The sequence below is a fragment of the Medicago truncatula genome, chromosome 7, assembly GCF_003473485.1.
Source record: "Medicago truncatula cultivar Jemalong A17 chromosome 7, MtrunA17r5.0-ANR, whole genome shotgun sequence".
NCBI classification, from domain to species: domain Eukaryota; kingdom Viridiplantae; phylum Streptophyta; class Magnoliopsida; order Fabales; family Fabaceae; genus Medicago; species Medicago truncatula.
In genome coordinates this window covers 37,744,526-37,765,377 of record NC_053048.1, presented here as the reverse complement: position 1 = coordinate 37,765,377, position 20,852 = coordinate 37,744,526, and the positions used below count along the sequence as shown (strand labels likewise).

Sequence of the window (20,852 nt, the reverse complement as noted above, 5' to 3'; positions counted from 1 at the left end):
GGTTTCTATAAATATCCAAAACCCTGTAAAAAAATTCATCTACATTTTTAGTCCCTGTAAAATGTTTTGTCAACTTTTTTGGTCCGTAAAAACGGCAAAGAAAAATATTACATAACTAAAAATACGATTTTTTATAGGGGATAAAAACAAAATTATAAATATTTATAGAAATAAAAAAATATATTTCACCCTAGTTCAAAATCGAAAGAAAGAAGAACATAATGAAATTTGCAAACTTATTAAAATTAAAATCAAAGCGGATATTGTAGACAATCACCTATAACATCAAAAAATAATTACGAAACAACAAAAATACAATTGGTTAGGGAAGAATCGAACCTTTTGATCTTGTGAGGAGCACACTACAAGGTTGAAGCCAACGCTACCAGACTAACTCAAATGAGTTAAGCCAATCCATTTCTATTTTAATATTCCTCCCTCTTTAAAATCACTGATTTGAAACTCACGCTATAAAAAACAATCACTTCAACACTACCACCGTAATGATAAAGTCAATCATGCGCTAAGATTATTTTAACAAAGTCACAATATGTGTGTGTGCGCGCGCGGGGGGGTGCGTGTGTGTGAGAGAGATACAAAAGTCTCAACTATTTTAACAAAATCTTTGAAAGTCTCCATTGTTATTACAAAGATTTATCACTTTTAAATGGATTAAATGAGCAAGATGGATGGTAATTTGGTCCTCGAAATTGTAGATTTAGATAATTTTGTCTCTATAATTTATAAACCATCAAATCAATATTTGACATTGAAGATTGCCAATCAATCTAGTCTATTTGTAATCTAATAAGGTTAAAAATATTGAGTCGACACATTGTTTACAACATTTTTAATTAGATTTTGTTTTCATAAAATGTTTCAGACCATCAAGAGCCCCAGAGATAACCATTGAAGGGCCCAAGCCTAACAACACATAAGGCAAAAGACGATGAGGGTGTATGCAAAAGCCTATGTAGACTATTGTACATGAGCACGCCCCAAACTAATCTCCTCCATCCAACACATTTCTAACTACTCCCATGGATCACGCGAACAATTAGAGTCATCCACGCCTATATAAGGGTGACTCAGCGTCACCCTCAATGTACACTTTCATTTTCACCACCATTTGCACATAACCGCCTCTCTCAAATACTGACTTGGGCGTATGCATGGCAACAAAACCCATACCCACGGACACCCGCCCAAACTAAACCCAATTTAACGGGTTTTACCCGCTTTGACTAGGTTTGCGCTTGTGTTTCGCTTTTTTCCGATTTCAAAACACGGGCACAGACGAGTAACGAGGATATATGTACCCACCTTGAACCCATACATAAACTCGTCTCAAATGTAGAAAATATTACTCTTTTATATAAATAGAAATCCAAATCCTACATAATTTCATTCGCACAATGAGCATTAGTCTATTAAAAGGCACTCCATTATCTAAGCTCTCTCTCTTCTCCTTCCACATCTAACATCTCTGGTCCCTCTTCTCCATCATCATAGTCATTGATCGTCATCATCTTTTTGTTGGATAATACATTACAACATTGCGCAAGTGGCTGAAAAATATATTTTTTTTATTAAAAAAAAATCCACTGCGGAGATAATCAAACACATTTGGGACAAGTATAAAATTCAATCTCTCATCCCTGTTAGCTATGAGTAGGGTAACAGATAAATATACGAGAGTAGAGTACGAGGACAGGGAAGGGAAGGTAAAATCCGTCCCCACCCTGCCACATTGCCATGTCTACTCGGGTGTTAGAGTGGTAGCGTACCTGCATGTACTTTCCTCCTCCGTTGTTGAAGCTCAACCTCCTCCACACAAGAGCACCGTGAACCACCACTCTACATCTTCGATCTTCACTAAAGTTGTGTTTGGTAACACAAATAAGTTAGTTTATAGCTTATTGGACTAGCTCATAAGCTTGTTTTGATAAAATAATAAGATGTGTTTGGTAAAAAGCTTTTCTCACTAGCTTATATATATTTTTTTTTAAACTAATCCAAATAGCTTTTGAGCTTATAACTTTTTATACTTTCTTCCAATTTTAACTTTTTCTTAATTTAATTTAATTTTATTATAATAAAAAAAACTACCCACAATCTTATTAAACTAACTACCATGTTGTCATATATATTTGGGCATGACTTGTAAATTTGTAATTAGGATTTATCCCCATTTCTTTGTAATAACATAGTAACATACCAACCAGACTTCTATCAGATTGCTATTTTTTTTTTAAAAGAAAATATTACTGATTATATAGGTTTGTCAATGCACAATTGCTCATAATTTATAAAATCTATAATTTTTTTTTATAAAATTTACAATAAATAATGAAGCAAGTTTAGTTAAATTAAATTCATAAAAATAAAATAAAATTGTTAAATAAAAAAACGTTTGAAGTCATAAATACATTTATAATTTTGGAGATGAAAATAATTTAAAATATATTGAAATATTTAAAAATAAATGCATTAAGTAATAAAAATTATATATATGATATTAAAAAAAATTAAACAAGCATGTCCTTTTATGTTTACCGGTCACTTCAACAACTAATTTTACCAAACCACTTTTAATTTTAATAAGCTAACTTTTCAGCTATAAGTTAACTTTTCAACTATCAGTTAGCTTATAACTTATTTTTACCAAACACACCTTAAAAATATCTTAAATTTATCTAAAGTTTTGTAAATTTGAAAGACCAAATTTATAACTCATGCTTTTAAACACCCAAATGAAAATTAACTCAGCTTTCACTCTAAACTTTCGTTATTAAAAAAATGAAAATTGACTCCAATATGACATATTTTCCAACTTTTTTCTTGTAGACATATATTAATAATATTGATTAAATATATATTTTTGATATCTTTGTAATTCTCTAATTGTTTGTTCTATTGTTTGGTACAAATTTTATGACAATCTTTTAAAAATTTATATGTTTCACACTTTTACTCAACGAGTTTTACATAGATTTAGCGACAAATACCTTAAAAGTTAAGAAGAAAATCAGAAATTGAGTCCGAACAAAGTCGCATACCTGAAGAACAACAATTCACGATCCAAAATTTCTCTTCAACTTTTCTTCATCATTCTCTTTCAGCTACAAATCCTTATCCACGTACGCTACGAATACCTCGTTCTCTTCAATTTTCCATTATAATTAATTTTTTATTTTTTAAAAATTAATTTTTTCTCTCCCAATTTTCGTCGTTTTCGTTGTAAAGATGCTTAACCTTTTCCATCAACGTTGGTTTATACGCCTTCAATATAAATTCTATTTTGGGTCTCTCAAAAGATTCTTTTTTTGGATTTTCTTCATCTTTCAATTTTCTTCGTGGATTATTCATAGTTTCGTTATGTTTATTTATTATGTTTGAAGCTCTTATGAAATTTCAGCATGTTTGATGATGTAATTGATTCTGCGCTTAGATTTTGTGTTTGTGTAACGTATTTTTTTATTTTTATTTAAGATGGTTATGATGCATATTTGTAATAATTGATTGATGATGATTATTCATTGATAAGATTACAAATTTTTATTTTCATGATGTCAAAAAAGTTTCAATTTTTTGAATTTCTATAGCTTCCCCAATTTTATTGTTTGTCCATAAAGCCAAATTTAATGAATTGGATCGAAATATGGTTTACGATTGAACATTATGACCTAATTTAATCACTTAATGGGAGATTATGCTTCTGTTTAGTGGCATATATAGGATGCCAAAAGTCAACCTACATGATTAAATTGTAGGACTTTTTTAGGGAGGGATGATCATCAAGTTGTACTTCGAGTCAAAGGGGGATGGAAAGTCCCATTTGGATCCCATTTAACCAGTTGAACTATTTTGTGTTGCGGTTTCTCGACTTTTCATCAATGCAGATTATGATGGCATTTTAGGGTAGCTGAAAAATATGTTAGCCTAGCTTAAGAAAGTTTCTTGTCTTATGTTCTTAGATGTTATCTTTAAACTATTGGATTGTCGATGAATAACAATCAGCTTATATGTTTGGATGTTCGTTTCATTATTCGCCTCTTTACTTGCAGATATTGACACGAACTTGGTTCGCTTCTATGAGCCAAATCCTATGTTTTACGTGGCTTCATAATGGTATTGAAGGATTTATGTGATAGGATTGTTGCTGCAAAGTGTTCTTCCAAAAGCTCAACCGAGATTGTCGATAATACTCAGGTGCCCGCCTCTTCAAAGGCAGGGTCTAGTGATAGTAAGTTTCCCAAGGCTTCCTTATGGTCAACCTTCTTTACATCTGGTTTTTCAGTCGATGAAACATATAGTGAATCATCATCTTCTGAAAAGAAAACAGTTCATTCTCGAAATAGTGGGTGGGCAGCTGCTGTGAGGAAAGTCGTTAGTGGCGGTTCAATGAGGAGATTTCAGGAGCGTGTACTAGGGTCATGCAGGACTGACGTTTCGAGCTCTGATGGCGATATATGGCTTCTAGGTGTCTGCCATAAAATTTCACAGCATGAATCAACTGGAGATGTAGATATTCGTAACGTGTTTGCAGCATTTGAGCAAGATTTTTTCTCTAGAATATTAATAACTTACCGGAAAGGTCTGTAAAATCTACACTACCTTTTTATGCGATGTTTAGATGATAGATAGTAAACTAACAAGTTTTATTATACATACCTTATAGGCTTTGATGCAATTGAAGATTCGAAGTATACTAGTGATGTTAATTGGGGTTGTATGCTTCGAAGCAGCCAGATGCTTGTTGCTCAGGTATTATGCTTTCTATAATGTTTGTTTATCAGCAATTTTTTTGTCGCATTGTACCTTAAAATCTCTGATTTTTTTCCTTTTCAAACTAACACTATTAATACTGCTTTGTCATATTCAGGCATTACTTTTTCACAAGTTAGGTAGATCGTGGAGAAAAACTGTTGACAAGGTCAGGTGATTGATATGCAACGTGTCAGCAATTAGATTGTTCTTTTTATACCTTTGTTTTTGTTATTTTTGTGTTTGCACCTTTGTGTTGAGGTATAAGTATAACGGCATTAGGTTCACTCATTATTGTATATTTATAATTTACAGCCAGTGGATAAAGAATATATTGACATCTTGCAACTATTTGGTGATTCCGAGGCGGCTGCTTTTTCTATCCACAACCTTCTTCAAGCTGGTAAAGGTTATGGTCTAGCCGTTGGGTCATGGGTGGGGCCATATGCTATGTGTCGCACATGGGAAGTTCTAGCTCGAAACCAGAGGGAGAAGAATGAGCAAGGAGAACAGCTACTTCCAATGGCTATTTACGTTGTTTCTGGAGATGAAGACGGGGAACGAGGTGGAGCACCAGTTGTCTGCATTGAAGATGCCTGCAAACGCTGTTTAGAGTTTTCAAGGGGCCTAGTTCCTTGGACACCTCTACTTTTATTGGTTCCTTTGGTTCTTGGACTTGATAAAGTCAATCTAAGGTGTGTGGCATTTTCAAGGTTCTATGGTACAAAATAATTGATTCACATTTGAACCTTTTTATACGATTATGCTTGTTTTAATATGTGTTGCCTGCCTATTTGGATTCTTTTACACAATAGAAGTGGTAATCCGTAAAGAGAAGTTCCTTTATCATAATTCTTAAATCAAATAAGCCAATATAAACATGGAAATTTGCATTACATTATACTACAGAGTGACTAAAAATGTTCAAAGCTACAATATTTCCTTCCACCCTTTTCTTATACTATCAATTACACCTGTTATGGACATTGAATCAAAGATAGAAACTTCCCTGTCGGTAAAACTTCTATGTTGTAATAATGCCTCATCTGCCTTACAGAGACACATCTATTAATAGGTTCAAACTTGTAAGTATATCTCTCGTGATGTAACATGATTGGTTTCTCTATCTTTGTCTAATGAGTCAGTACATACCAGAGATAATAACCGTGTGATGGATGCACATAATATTTCATTCTTGTAGTTGTCTATTTTGATTGAATATGTAGTTTTTAAAATATAATTTGAGAGATGTTCAGTTTTCATGATAGTGCAATCACCGATAACTTGCTGTTATAAACTGTCATCAGGTACATTCCTTTATTGCAGTCAACTTTTAAATTTCCTCAGAGCCTTGGAATCTTGGGTGGAAAACCAGGTGCTTCGACATACATTATTGGTGTTCAGAATGATAAGGCATTCTACCTTGATCCACATGAAGTTAAGCCGGTATGCAGGATAATCCTTTTTCAGCATTTTTTTGATATAATTGTTGTTGTAGAATTATTGTTATGCAAGTTCTGGAAGCAAATGTGATAGCACTTACAGGTTTACAAGAGAGCTTGAGATGTATTTTCGTGCATAGGAGAAAACTATACATTTTGATTTTCACTAAGTACCAATATGAGCACCGGTTGTAAATTAAACAAAACGGGCATCATATATAAAGGAAACAAAAAGAAATGAGTGCAATATATATATATTTTTATCAGCATTGAGTGCAATATATAAAGGAAAGAAAAGAAACGAGTGCATACCAATACAATTGAAAAATAAAGAATAGAAAAGACGACTGAATGATGACCTAGTAGTGGTTGGGGGGAGTGAAATCCTATTTGGTTTCCTCGCTGTATTTTGTAACTTGTAACTTATAAAATACAGTGTTCAGACTGTTGTTTGATAGGTGAAGATTCGCAGGTCACTAAGTACATATTAAATGGTTTTCAGGTTGTTAATATTACTGGGGATACTCAAGAGCCTAATACATCATCATATCACTGCAAGTAAGCTTTCTACTAACATTGATTTTCTTATAGTCAACTGCAATTTGTTAATTCGTCTTTATATCTAACGTTTATGCCGACCTCCCTTAGCGGGATAAGGCTTGATTGTTTTTGTTGTATATCTAACTTTTATAGACTCGTAACAGCATTAGCAGGCACATGCCCCTAGATTCAATTGACCCGTCTTTGGCTATTGGATTTTACTGCCGAGACAAAGGTTTGCTGTTATTTTGACAAAGGTTTAATTGTGGGGAGGCTACTATCTAAACTTTCTATTAACTGACATTACTTTGTCAATGTTGTCTGCCAGATGATTTTGATGATTTTTGTTCCCGAGCAACTAAGCTTGCAGAAGAATCAAACGGTGCACCATTATTCACTGTAGCTCAGTCTAGGAGTCTCCCAATGCAAGTCACAAGTAATTCTGTGTCAGGTGACGACACAAGATTTGAAGAGGATGATTCGCTTAGTATGAACCTTGTTAATGATGCAGGCAATGAAGATGACTGGCAATTCCTATAAATGCTGGGCTACAATGTGAATTTAAGTAAGGTTGTTGCTTGATTCTCAAGATTGTTTACCACTGCCGAGTTTGGTTGATGCTCGACTTTGCACTCGCACTCTTCAAACGTTTAATAGGCTTGTAGAAATTTGAACTCGTTGTGATTCTTTGGCTTAAATTGTTTACTCATTTGTTCATATGGCTAACCAGGTATTTATTGTACATTAAACTAGTTCGATCATTTGTTGATGTACCCTTCTATTGGCTACAGAATTGTAGTGGATATTACTTTGGCAATGTCAAATAAGTGGTAGAGTAGTTCATATTGAGATGGAATCTTTTTTTACAATTAAGAAGATGGAATGTTTTCTGCAACTCATGTGAATGATGTGGATACACGCCAAGGCCACCATTATTTTCGTACCACTATAGTGAGTGATCTTAATATATAAGCCATGGCGAATGGAGTTGGAATGAGAACACAATTAGGGATCATATTTTGGAGCTGAAAATGTTTCAATCAACTAAATATCAAATCTCCACCGCAACAACATCCTACTCCGGAATCCAGCATAATCATTTACCTATGGTTCAAACTCCACCTTATAGACGAAAAATACTCGCATACTCTCAACAATAAAATACCAGAAAAAAAAAAAAGGAACAGCAGACGAACGAAGAGATGTAAAAATATCTTGAGCATTATTGTATTGTTATTGTTCATTATCATGTGAGGACCACTAATTGTCCTCTATACCAACTGGCAAAAATTTAGTTAGAATATTAATTTGTAGCTGAATACTCCCTCTGGAATGAATACACGTGAAAAAAATGAGGGAAAAATATTTGATAGGCTCAAGCTCAACTGGTGTTTTGCTGCATCATCTAATTTTAACGGTTGCATTTGACGAATTAAATTAAGGGTTTTGCTAATGAGTGTTTTTGGACACTCTTTAAGATTCTAAAAAAAGAAATTACTTAAATGAATTTATTTAAAAAAGTTAAAATATTTTAATTTACAATTAATTGATGCACACTTTTTTTTTTCTCTCTTTCTCTTCTCTCCTTCTCTCAAACCCTACCTGTCACTTCTTTCTTCTTTTCGTCGGAGGGGTGATTTAAGGTTAATTTTTGACCCAAAATCACCCCTCTAACTTGTTTTTCTATTTCCCTTTTATTGAAATAAGTGATTTTCACATCTGTTACGTTTTTTATTTTGTGATTTTGTCGTCTTCGTGCGACGTTGATTTGTTCGTCGTCTTTGTGCGACGTTGTTTGTCTTTCTTGGTTCTCTCAGGTATTTGATCGGTTCAGATTGTCAGATCAACTTCGATCTAGTGCAGATCCAATCAATGACTTTGACATCATCCACGTTGCAGATCCGGAGGCATGGCTATTCCGGAGATTTAAATATAGTCATATGTGTATGCATTTGTACCTTGCCGTTTTATGCTATTAACATAGATGTTGTGAGTCTGTTCACATATTCATCCTTTTGTTTTTAGCGAATTTGCATTATATCGATGTACTCTATCAATTTGAATGAATGAATATCATTTATTTTTATAAAAAAAAAATAAATTAATTGATGCACACATTTCTATAAAAGGAAATGCTTTTTTTTTTTTTTTTTTATAGAAAATCATAAATTCGCGGAACATCACGACACAATTGTTTTTTTGTCACCGCATGAAAGTGGGAGCTGTTTTTTTGTTTTTTGTAACAACATTTTAGCATTCGGGATATATTTGGAAGACTTTTCTCGGGAACTATAACACTACTCTTCTACAAAATCTTACTATTTTAAACTCTTGAAGAGTGTCCTAACTCCTTACCATTTTCCATTAGATTAACACGTTTTCGTTAAGCAAACTTTTTTTAAGCAAATGTGTGATTTTCTCCATAAATTAATAATCTATAAAAATTTATTTTCATGCTTGATATAATAACATACTATTTAAAAAAAAAATATATATATATATATATATATATATATATATATATATATATATATATATATATATATATATTCCCACTACACAATACCACATGATTGAGACACGCTATTTGATGCCCCGTCCAATTTAATTTCAATTTTCTTTTAACCAATTTTTTTTTTTTTTTTTTTCACGTAGCCTTGTGGCTAGAACTCATACAATTTAATTGTGGAGAAGTGGAGTGTTCGGGGTTCGAACCCCGACTCCTACATATAAAATGTGATATCACCGGCTCTTGCAAATTTTGTCTTTTACAAAAAATAATACTCAAGTCCGTCTTTAATATTTCTACTAGATTTTTGACCCGTGCTCCGCTCGGATTTATTGTAAAGGGATTGACATACGAATAATAAAATGCAATATATGATAGGTAACGGTAAAAAAATAACACGTGATAATCCATAATAGACAAAATAAAACACATCATAAAATGTATGAAATCTGAAAATATTATAAAAGAAAATTTGATAATCCTATCAGGTGCGATGCATTTTTTTAGATGGAATTTGTTAGGTTAAATAATTGCAAACATAATAAAGCAAATGAGCGGAAAAAAAATTAAGTTAAATTGTTGCAAACGTATCAAAATTGATAAATAAGGATAAGAAAGACAAACTATCCCAAACTTTTTTTTTGTTACAACAAACCGTCCCAACATATTATAAAAGTTAAGAGAAAATAGTTTTTTCATAAGTTAAAAATGTTTGGAATTAGTGTAGTATATATTTTTTTCAAATTAAATTGATGTGAGGAAAAAATATCATAATTATAAAATTGAGTAATCGTCACTTTAGTCCCTGAATATGTAACGAATAGTTACAATAATTCCTCAGTGTATCAAAATTTTGAAATAATCTCTAATTGTTCACTCTATTAGTCAAAATAGTATTGACGCTAAAATAATATCTGAATACTCACAATAACTCATTTTATATAAGGATTGAAATGATAATAAATAAGTACTATTGAGAATTGATACGATAACAAATAAGTATATTGAAAGATTGCTATAACAATATTAATGAAACATTTTAATATTAGATAATATCTTGATTAACGAAATTAACTGATTATTTTAAAATTTTGATAAATTGAAAAATAATTGCGATTACCCATTACACATACAGATGCAAAATGATTATTAAAATTTGGTGTTCATTAAAAAATGGAAGGTAAAAAAAAAAAGCTTCATAGAATCTTCCTCTTTACCGATGACCGATGAGTAACTGAATCATTCACCGACAATTATTTAGCAACAAATTTATTTCCTACAGTAACATCATTCTATCGTTTTCTTCTTCACTATCAACCAAGCTACAAGGTACTCTTCGTTTCCAATAACATATCTCTCCCCCCCAAAGATCAATCACATTGACTTTTGTAAATCACTGATCAGTGTTTCTGTGCTTTTCTTTCTCCTGCAGATTCATTTTCTCACCAAATGGATCCATCTGCATTGCTGTATAATCAGCTCAAGGTTCGTGATTTCTTTCTGATCATGAGTTTACATAATTTTAAATTTTGTGGGTCGTAATCAAAATGCTATTTTTTTGTTTTTACATCTGATGGGTTGTTTTTGTTTGAATCCATTAGGCTGCACACCCGTTTTTCCTGCTAGCTGGTCCCAATGTGATTGAATCAGAGGAGCATATAATGAAGATGGCTAAGCACATCAAGGCTATTTCATCTAAGTATGTTGCTTTCTTTCTAAGTCTTATGCTTTTTTCTTAAATGGAAAAACACTGACACAAACACGGACACGGCACATGCCACTAACACTGACACATAGATACGTAGTAATTTGAGAAAATAAAAGTGATTCAGTGTAATGTAATGTGTCAGTGTCAGACACTGATACGTGTTAGACACTAGACATAACTTTAATCAGAAGTGTTGGTGCTACATAGTAGAGAAATGAAGGTGATCAAATGGAAATCCTTTAGGTCATTGATAACGTAGGCATGTGGAGATGTGAAACATCTATTTGTTGATTTCGCTATGAATTTTTTGGAACTATGTCAAATTTTAATTTAATGACCATTAAGTAAATGTTTCGCAACTCACCCTAGGTAGTAGGTACTTGTGTAAAACCCTTTTGAAGCCAACTGCTTTATGGTATTTTGTGTGAAATTAAATCTTTTTTCTTCACTATATTTGGAGTAAAAGACTTAGTTTTGATCCATTGTTAGAGTAATTCAAAATCAAAAGTATAGACTTGATAACAACTATAATTGGTTGCATGGTAATGCAAATTAACTTGCAAAGTAAAATGGCTAGTAGATTTTATATCTGGTTTTATCTTTATTGACAGCTGACATGATTTTGAATATATATGTATCTTTCAGATTTGGAATTCCATTGGTTTTCAAATCAAGCTTTGACAAAGCTAACCGGACATCATCAAAATCATTCCGTGGCCCAGGGATGGTTGAGGGATTGAAGGTTCATATTTCTAAGATTGTCATAACATAATTTTGTTGTTTGCATCTCGAGGATTATAGTTGTTATTAGATTATCTGATAACATAAGCAATAGAAAATTGGCAGTTTTCATGAGACTGACACTACCCCAAAAGCAAGCTCAAAGGGATAGGACCATCCAATTCATTGTAAATTATAAGAGGTACTTTGGCCATATATCTGCCTATATGGGATCTTAACATTGTCCTTGATATTGTGTATGGCTCCACTCATCCCTAGAGGTTTTTGAGTCAAATGTTACTGGAGGTAGCATATGTGTACCTTCTGGCAGGACCTTTAGGGTATATTTGGATGGAGGACTTGGGATGGGAGAACTTATTTTTCTTTTTAAAGTTAAGTAAGCTATAAAAATATTCTAAAAATAAATCAAGTGTGATTGAAAATTTGAAATGTATGATCATCTATCGTGTTATTCTTTCATTTTGTTTTTTAAATCTCAAATATATAATCAAATGTAGACTTAGCTCTCCAAAATCCTCCCCTCGAAGACCTTAATCCAAACATACCCTTAGAAATGTGGTTCCCTTGTAAGGATTTGCAAGGATATAAAACAGAAGTACTTCAATCAGTCAATTAACATCTCTTGCGGTTCTAGATATTTCTGTAGCCAAAGCGAGAAAAAAAAAATACTATAGTAACACTAGTAAAGTTTCAAGCCATCTTGTAGTATATGATGAACTATGGCATTTAGTTAGCACAAGTGTCGGTATGGCAATACACATCTAGTATGTTTGTTTGACATGTAAGTTGCTTCATAGTAATGTTTAACTATGTTTAAATCATATAATTTTGCACTGGATAAAGCTCTTTTGTCTTATTTAACTGAATTTCCTTCTTTATTTTTGCTGTTTTTTCCTCAGATACTCGAGAAGGTTAAAGTAGCTTATGACATTCCTATAGTGACAGATGTGCACGAGGCCAGCCAGGTAAAAACCATTTTACTTTTCCAAAATATAAGCTTTCTGGTTTCACATTTAATTTTTTTCTGCTTTGTTGTGTTTTGTATAATTCATATTCCGTAGCCTTGTTTCCCTTAACTAAACTCCCATACAGTTTTTGGCATACCAATTATAGGTTGTTTGAAGGGATATCATTACATATGTGTTGGTGCTAAAGGAAGAAAATTGGCAAGGTTTTCTTTAAGTGATGCTTAGATGAGTGGGATTGTTACGTAAATAAAATTAATATAATGAATTGTTGATACCTGGATTAAATTCTTATATATTGACAAGAACCAGACAGATTTTGAAATATAAACTGAATTGAGGGAGATGACTCCTACACCCTTAGGCTGTTACAGATAAACCAACAAATGCAGAAATTGAAAATTACATAAATAAATGGAGCAATGCTCAGTAAAATGAATCAAAGAAATTAGAGAAAACTAAGAGAGAAAAGTGATAAACTTGCTGGAAAGGAACCCTGCATTCCTCATCCAAAGTTTCCAAATCCACAATTCTACTCAATCCTTGCCTATATCCCATTGACCCCCATCTCTCTAATGTATACAAATGATTTTCTGTCTCTCTCTTCACTCAACAAATGCCACCTATCCCATTATTTTATGCTCCTTTTCCTTCAAACTGATTCCGACTATCGCACAGCCTATCATTTGTTCCTTGCATGGGCAGATAACTCATGACAAAAGGAATCGGTGAGGTCTATATACTGTATAACAAAACTACTAGAAAGACATTTTTCTTGGGTCTTGATAATACTTATAATGTTGGCCGATCCTCACTTTACAAGTTGGATTTGTGGGGTTAAGTTAGACTGTAAGCCCAACTTCTAATATGGTATCAAAACCTAGCTAGATATGTTATTGGGTCAAGATCTCTTCTATTTCACCAGCATTTGTCCACGCTCTAGATGCCTAGTCCTTGGTGTGAGGGTGTGTGTTGAGAGTCATGCATCAACTGAAAATATGAAATTAGGTAATAAGACTACCATAAACATATCTATAGAAGACGAAGGACTCTCAGCACACTGCCTATTGCTCCGAACTGAACATTTGAAGTGTGAAATAATGTGGGGGAATAATAGAGATCTGAACAGTTATCTCATCATCACTTATATTTTCCTTTAACAATTGGCTTACCCATTTGAATTTGAAAATCCACAGTGGTTAGTACCTATTTTTATTGATAATTCTATAATAAGTGAGTTAGTAATGTTAAAATGATCAAATTGGTTATTCCGACATATACTTGGAAGTTGCAAGGAGAATGTAGTAATATGTTTTAGATTCTGACTCCTGGTCTGATTGGCACATTATCTTTGCTTTTGCCAGTGTGAAGCAGTTGGCAGAGTTGCAGATATCATTCAAATTCCAGCCTTCTTATGTCGCCAAGTAAATATTTGTTGCATTCACTTTAGCTATCCATCTTTGTTTTCTGGCTATTAAATTAGATAAATGTGGTAACATCAACTATTTCTTTTGTTTTTCTTGTAATGACAGACAGATCTTCTAGTTGCTGCAGCCCAAACTGGGAAGATTATCAACATCAAGAAGGGCCAGTTCTGTGCTCCTTCTGTAAGTATTTCCAATTTCATTGCTTTCAAATTTATGAATTGTTAACAATGACTTAATGAGCGTTGCTTGTTTTTAGCATTATTCATATGATTCTTAGTTTTGTTATATATAGGTTATGGCAAATTCGGCTGAAAAGGTTCGGCTAGCTGGAAATCCTAATGTGATGGTTTGTGAGAGAGGAACAATGTTTGGCTACAGTGAGTTGATAACCTTTTTTGAGGTCTTGTATGTTTTCAATTTTTGAAGCTCTTTGCAGTATTGCATGACATGTTTTAACCAAGAAAAAGGCCTTATCGAGTGATGCTAGTTATTTCTATGTCTTACCTCTGAAATTTTTATGTATGAGGTTGAACTTTAGAACTGTAATAAACTTTGTCTTAAACTGGCAAACAATGAAATCAATTTCCCTTTGTTTTGCTGATTGATTAAACTATTTTTCCTTTTTATATAGATGATTTGATTGTTGATCCACGTAACCTGGAGTGGCTGAGAGAAGCCAATTGTCCTGTTGTAAGTAAATATTTCTTTTATAATTTCTCTCTGATTATCTCAGAAAATTAGTTTCCTTTTTCAAAGTATCTTAGACTGCCTCTTAAAATTAAGTGCTATATTTCTCTGTTTTCCCTATTCAATTAAGATTTGAAATCATGTATTAGTATAAATAAATAAGGGTAAGTGTTTCTTCTGTTTATATAAAATAATAATCACTAATCATATAAATCAGTATTCATAATTCAATATTTCTTCTTTCTCTTCCTTCTTTATCTAAAATCCTTATAACTTAAACATGCCTATTTACTAGAATGAGATCGACGTCATTCTTTACTATGTCCTTATTATGAAGAACGGTTCTTAAGCAGCCTGTTGGCAATGATTTAAAAAATTTCACGGTGAAGTTTCTTGCCACTATCTCTCTCTGCTGTCTATTTTCTTGAAATCTCAAAATTCCTGTGTTTTGTCTCAGGTAGCTGATATAACGCACTCACTACAACAACCTGCTGGAAAGAAGGTTTGTTTACTATTGCTAATTCCCATGCTTATTTGATACAAACATAGTAACATGGTTTTGCAACCTTTTATTATTTATTATCGTAGCCTGTGATGCTTCTGAAAATCACAAAAGGGTGTAATAAACTTGTATTGCTGAAGTGTTGGTGTTGGCAGTAATTGTTAGAATATTTGGATTCATTATGTCTTGTTACCTTGGTATTGATAATTTTTTTTCCGGTTCTCTTTCACATCTCTCCCCTTTATTTCAACAATTTTATTTTTTATATTTGCAATGGGAATGTCGTAGTAAGTGAACACATCATACACCAAACTGCCCTAGTTTAACTTCACAGGGAGTATTAGATATCATAGTTTTCTTTTCAGATTTGTGGTGTTAAGAGGGGTGGCTTCTATGATTTGTTGATTCATGAATATCATGTAGAATCTTCAAGTATTGCTTCTTTTCTTTTGTGTGTGTTTCACATACTCACTTCTATGCTATGCTTCATTAATATAATAAATTAGTAATATCATTTTGTATTTTATTCTCTGTAAATTGGAGTCTCACATGATCTTTAAGTATGTTTACCTTGAATCCAACTATCAAATCTGTCTTCTTTGATTCCAGCTTTTAAATAACTTTCTCAAAATGCTACTCTTGGTTGGATTAACATTATACTTTCATCTATAGTTGGATGGAGGAGGTGTTGCAAGTGGAGGTCTTCGAGAGCTGATACCTTGCATTGCAAGGACATCAGTTGCTGTAGGAGTGGACGGGATCTTCATGGAGGTACAAAAAATAGTTAGGCTTATTATAATTTGCTAGTACTTCAAATAAACAAAAGTGGTTCACGGAAAAATTCCAAAATGTATTTACCATGCTGGTAATTCCAAAAGCTTCTATTTAAAGATCTTCTTTATCTATTTATTTTTTCTATCAATGAGCTTCTAAAAGATTTCTTGGGTTTTCAGGTGCACGATGATCCACTGAGCGCACCTGTAGATGGTCCAACACAGTGGGTGAGTTGTTGCTTATAACAGTTGTTCTGGTTTATAAATACCATTTCCTCAACATGTGTTTTCCTTTGGATGCTTATTATCAAATAGAGTGCTGAATTACATATATACAAAATCCCTTTTGTTGACAGCCTTTGCGCCACTTGGAGGAGCTACTTGAAGAGCTTATAGCTATTTCTGTAAGTTATTGCTTTAAAATTTAGGATTCTAGGTTTCATAATATATTTTAGGATTTAATTCATATGCACTTGACTGTGTAAATACTTTTTACACTGGGTGTCAATCATAACCGTTCAATCATTAAAAAAGTTTGACTTGCTTTGTATCTAACTTAAAAAGTCATAGAGATAATAGCATGATTGGTAGACAGTGTATAAGTTAAAAGTTTTACATTGATGGTGCATCAAAATTATTCTCATTTTTAAATAAGCTAACTGAACTAGTCTTGATACCCCTGAGGCCTAGGATGTATTGTGATTTCTTATTTTAACTAGAGAAATTGATTTTTAAGTATTTTGTCATTAAGGTTGTTAGAAAACACCCTTTTATTATTATAAATTTTCAATTCAATCCACACAGTTTTCTGTTAGGTCAATGTTGAGTGAGTATTTTTTTATAATTAAGCTGGTAAGATCAGAAAGAACAGACTAGGGTATATATGAGTTAAGAGTGGCAGAATAAGAATCCACACCAGATGCTAGCTCTCCATGTATAAACCAGAGGGTTCATCTGTTATGTCCCAGTTAAATTGATCACAGATAAGGTCGTTTTGGACCAAACGGTGTTCATCCAATGTCAATAGTACGGTGCATACATGGTGAAAGTGGCAATACATTTGCTTTTCAGCAAAAAGACAAACAATTTGAATGTTCTGTTTTGCTTTGAGTTTTAAACCGGTATATTTGATTTAACTCCAGCTTCATTAATTGTAGAGGGTAAGCAAAGGGAAGAAGCCGTTTAACATTGATCTCACACCATTTCGTGAATAAGAAGACTGGTAAGAAATGCTTTGTTTTTCTTTGTATGTGTTTTAGTTTCTCCAGCTAGTTAACAATCCCTTTTCTTTGTTGGTAATTGAAAAAATGTCAAAAAACCATGTATAAAGGATTTAAAAGCAAATATTTTGCATACTTACATGAAATATCCTTAAAGAAACACATGATCGATAGGCTTCCATTGATAAAGGCTTCAAAAGAAATATTGAGCATTCAAGTATAAATGCATTGTCTATTGTAAAGTATAAATGCTTGCATCGAAATTTTAATGTATATTCTGTCTGCAGGTGATCATTGGGTTATTCTAAATATAATTTCCTGAACATTGTAATTTTAAGATCTCTTCAAGATTGAATGCAAAACTGTCTCCATTTCCTGGCACAAGTTCAAGTGCCTCATAGGAAAAAGGGTTCATCCTAAAAACTTTGTTTGATGATCCAATTTGATGATCCAAGCTTGTTTCTTCATGTAGTAACACTACCAATTGATGTTTGTCATTGATCATGTGTATCCTTTAATCATGTCAGTTACTATTCTTGAGGCAAATAAATATAAAATATAGGTAGAGATTGTTGATTATGTCTCTTGTTCGCTAAACTAATTTTGTACTTTGATTAATTAATATACAAACTAAAATGAAAAGCTTGTTGTAACTCAACTTTGTGTAATTTTTTGAAGGTTATTTTCAGCAACACTTTCAAGCATTTTGTTCTAAAACACATGTAAAATTGGGTCTCGTGTTTTCAAAGTTTAGGTCATGTTTAAGCAAACAATCCAATTAATGAACACAAATATTAATACCTATGTTTTTTTGTTTTGTTTTGAGGGAACCTATGTTATTGTATAGAAGTTGATTTCTGGACAGTAATTAAACGGGAATAACTAACATGATGTGGTCTAAGTGGCTAGTATTTTGACCCCTTTAACCTTATGTCTGAAGTTCAAAACCTTGTGATAGGAATAGAGTTGTATATTTTGGAAGATGAATTGCTCGTCAACTTATACTCTACATTCTCAAATGATTAGCTATGTGTTTTTTAAAATGTACATTATAAATTATATATTATACTTGATCTACTTAAAAAAAACCAATTATATGGTCGTGTTATACTCTAATTTTGTCCCACCATTTCAAAAAATTCTAAAAAAATAGGTTATAATAATTTTAGTTTGTATAATGTTTGCCATGTTATTTTTCTTAAAAGAAATATGAAAAACATAAAATCTAAACATCCAAAAATATATCTTCATTCTTTTGTTAATTTAAATACAAAATAGAGACAAAATGATATATTAAAAAAATGGTTGGGCAAGTTTGGATGTCTCCTCCACCTCAGCTAAATATCTCTCTGCTTGCGGATGCCTCCGGGATATTTAGACAGCATTTTGCTTAGTTTTTTATTTTTATTTTTTTTATTTTCCCCTTGATAAAAAAAAATGGAAACAAAAATGATAAATTTAAATTTACAAAAGAAAAAGAAATAACAAAAGCTGTCTCACAAAACAAACACACACCAAACTTCACTGCCAAAAAGAAACATAACAACAAAGACAGAAACACCACATGGGGTATTTTGAGTTTTGACATATATTGAGAATCATCCCAATTAATCTTTTGAGAAATGATATTCGTAGAACTATTTTGTGACAACTTTTTGACAACTCTCTCTTTAATATTCATATTAAATTTTTATTCTCTCTCTTCCTTTTTCTCTTTCAATTATTTTTTACCAATAAAAAGAGAGGAAAAAGAAGTTGTCAAAAATGGTTGTTCAAATATCACTACTCTTATCTTTTACATTTGCTTTTTACCTTTTCCATTTTATCTCCAAATACCACATTGGTTGCAGTAACTACCTTATGCATTTTTTTTGTAATATTTGGCATCATTCTCAAGCTTTTCTTCCTTCCAGCTCTATAAATAAATCTTACTCTAGAAGAAGCATGATATGGAGAGAAAGCAAATAATGATTATTCTAGTAGTGTAAAATAGAAATAATTTATTCTCGGTGTATATATGGATTAACGATGAAATTAGCAGAATTTTAACAAACCACAATGCTTTTAGTAAAAGTTAAGCTTTCTATTAAATTACGATGCTACCAAAGTGATTTTGTAAATTGCACCAATGTTATGAGCAAGAAACACTAATAATAGAAATCATATTTACTTCCATTTTTTCTTTCATGTTTTCCGGGAACTAATAACTCTCCCAATTTGACTATCTCCCTCTCCTGTTTGTTAATTGCCTTACGCAATCCTGGCTCAAGCAAGCTCATTGTTAAAATGATATGTGTGGCCTTATTTTAATCTTAACAAGGTTTGAAATGCAGTATGTTGTTTTAACATACTTTATTTAGCTTTTTTCAATGAACGTCTAACTTATAGCTTCTCTCCTTGTCTTGTATTTTTGAGTAATATCTAGGAAATGAAAAATATTCCATATGCATCTTTTGTTGAGACTTTTGATGTATGCTACAAAGGGTCAAATGCTTACTTATAGGAAAACTAATCATATTGTGATTATATATATATATTCAAATGTAAATTTGTCATCCTTATTGTGTGCAGATGCTTAGGAGAGGGAGGCTGCAAGTTCATATGGAGTTTTTGCATCCAAAATCTTTGCAGGGGTTCAATGGATCATGTAACATGCAGTAAGATCCCCTCTCCCCAAAATTGAATTGGAATGCTGACTTGAAACCGTAAAGCACAAACAACGTTAAGGATGAGGCGATGCTTCCACTCCACTCTTCCATTTTGTTGTAGTGTCCCAACACATGACTATATTCTTTCATGCAAGTTAATTTAGTACCATTGTCACCACGAATGATTTGCACTTATGCGCTAAGTTTGCCTCTCAACCATTGCTAAAAATTGACTAAGATGTTTTATCAATGAAAAGATAAATCCACACTACTCTCTAGCCTAGCAATCATCAACAATAGTACATAGATTATTTTCATCAATGAGAAAATTTTCTCGTGATTGTTTTGCTTTAAGGCATATGTCACAAATTGGGTGTGCAAAAATGTGGTTAATTGAACCATATCATTATACTGAACCAAAGTGAATCACTTAAAAAATGAAATGAGCCATTAATGTGGTTAAGTTTCAGTTCAGTTTATGCACCATGAACACCCCTAGTCACAAGTCTAAGTACATTACATAGTATAGTCTCTCTATTTGCTCGCTATAATGGACATTCTTCGGAAAGTGGGATCATGTAAGAGACAAAACTTGTAAGTAAAATGGACCATGTAATTAGTATCTTTAAGCAGTTGAGATACTGAAATCAATTTGCATTGCAGATTGGACACACATAGAACATTTGTTGGTTGCATTGTTTTCACGAGCACCACATTTCCTTCTTTGGAGGCCACCGTTTCCTCACCATTTGAAAGACCAATGTAATTATTTTTTTGAAGGAGAAAGACCAATGTAATTAAAAATCTAAAAAGACAAATACTATATTAAATTAGTGATTTGATTAAATTTAGTGAGGGTAATTTCAGAAAATTGGTAGTAATAAAAAATCGTATGTTCTATGTGTTTCTATTATACATCATTT

The 20,852-nt window shown here is 32.4% G+C and overlaps 2 protein-coding genes across 7 annotated transcripts; both read left to right on the top strand.

Moving 5' to 3' along the window:
• Window positions 1-2,963: 2,963 nt before the first annotated feature.
• LOC11436743 (cysteine protease ATG4) lies at window positions 2,964-7,598 on the top strand. 4 transcript variants are annotated; one of them, XM_013593938.3, is made up of 10 exons: window positions 2,964-3,140; window positions 4,068-4,246; window positions 4,346-4,597; window positions 4,682-4,767; window positions 4,886-4,936; window positions 5,083-5,462; window positions 6,075-6,213; window positions 6,712-6,767; window positions 6,914-6,984; window positions 7,078-7,598. In XM_013593938.3, exons 2-10 carry the CDS (start codon window positions 4,129-4,131, stop codon window positions 7,287-7,289), a joined length of 1,365 nt encoding a protein of 454 aa, XP_013449392.1. In that variant the 5' UTR covers window positions 2,964-3,140; window positions 4,068-4,128; the 3' UTR covers window positions 7,290-7,598. The 4 variants fall into 4 exon arrangements, with proteins under 4 accessions (XP_013449392.1, NP_001411850.1, NP_001411849.1 ...); NM_001424921.1 differs by having other exon boundaries at window positions 2,988-3,140; window positions 4,339-4,597; window positions 7,078-7,579; NM_001424920.1 differs by having other exon boundaries at window positions 2,988-3,140; window positions 4,068-4,597; window positions 7,078-7,579.
• Window positions 7,599-10,436: 2,838 nt separating this feature from the next.
• LOC11437185 (2-dehydro-3-deoxyphosphooctonate aldolase) lies at window positions 10,437-20,072 on the top strand. 3 transcript variants are annotated; one of them, XM_039828273.1, is made up of 15 exons: window positions 10,437-10,587; window positions 10,691-10,743; window positions 10,860-10,957; window positions 11,612-11,708; window positions 12,607-12,672; window positions 14,037-14,096; window positions 14,205-14,279; window positions 14,392-14,476; window positions 14,731-14,789; window positions 15,244-15,288; window positions 15,961-16,059; window positions 16,242-16,289; window positions 16,418-16,465; window positions 17,219-17,283; window positions 19,853-20,072. In XM_039828273.1, the coding sequence occupies exons 2-14, from the start codon at window positions 10,708-10,710 to the stop codon at window positions 17,273-17,275; spliced, it is 873 nt and encodes a 290-aa protein (XP_039684207.1). In that variant the 5' UTR covers window positions 10,437-10,587; window positions 10,691-10,707; the 3' UTR covers window positions 17,276-17,283; window positions 19,853-20,072. The 3 variants fall into 3 exon arrangements, with proteins under 3 accessions (XP_039684207.1, XP_013449391.1, XP_024625427.1); XM_013593937.3 differs by lacking the exon at window positions 19,853-20,072 and adding an exon at window positions 17,569-17,860; XM_024769659.2 differs by lacking the exon at window positions 19,853-20,072 and adding an exon at window positions 17,569-17,860 and having other exon boundaries at window positions 10,485-10,587; window positions 10,663-10,743.
• Window positions 20,073-20,852: the final 780 nt, after the last annotated feature.

Coding starts and splice junctions, on each gene's coding strand:
- LOC11436743 (NM_001424920.1), top strand. CDS start 4,129: ATGGTATTGAAGGATTTATGTGATAGGATTGTTGCTGCAAAGTGTTCT. Junction 4,598..4,681: donor ATTAATAACTTACCGGAAAG/GTCTGTAAAATC, acceptor CATACCTTATAG/GCTTTGATGCAATTGAAGAT. Junction 6,985..7,077: donor ATTTTACTGCCGAGACAAAG/GTTTGCTGTTAT, acceptor GTTGTCTGCCAG/ATGATTTTGATGATTTTTGT.
- LOC11437185 (XM_039828273.1), top strand. CDS start 10,708: ATGGATCCATCTGCATTGCTGTATAATCAGCTCAAG. Junction 14,097..14,204: donor CAGCCTTCTTATGTCGCCAA/GTAAATATTTGT, acceptor TTGTAATGACAG/ACAGATCTTCTAGTTGCTGC. Junction 15,289..15,960: donor AACAACCTGCTGGAAAGAAG/GTTTGTTTACTA, acceptor TTTCATCTATAG/TTGGATGGAGGAGGTGTTGC.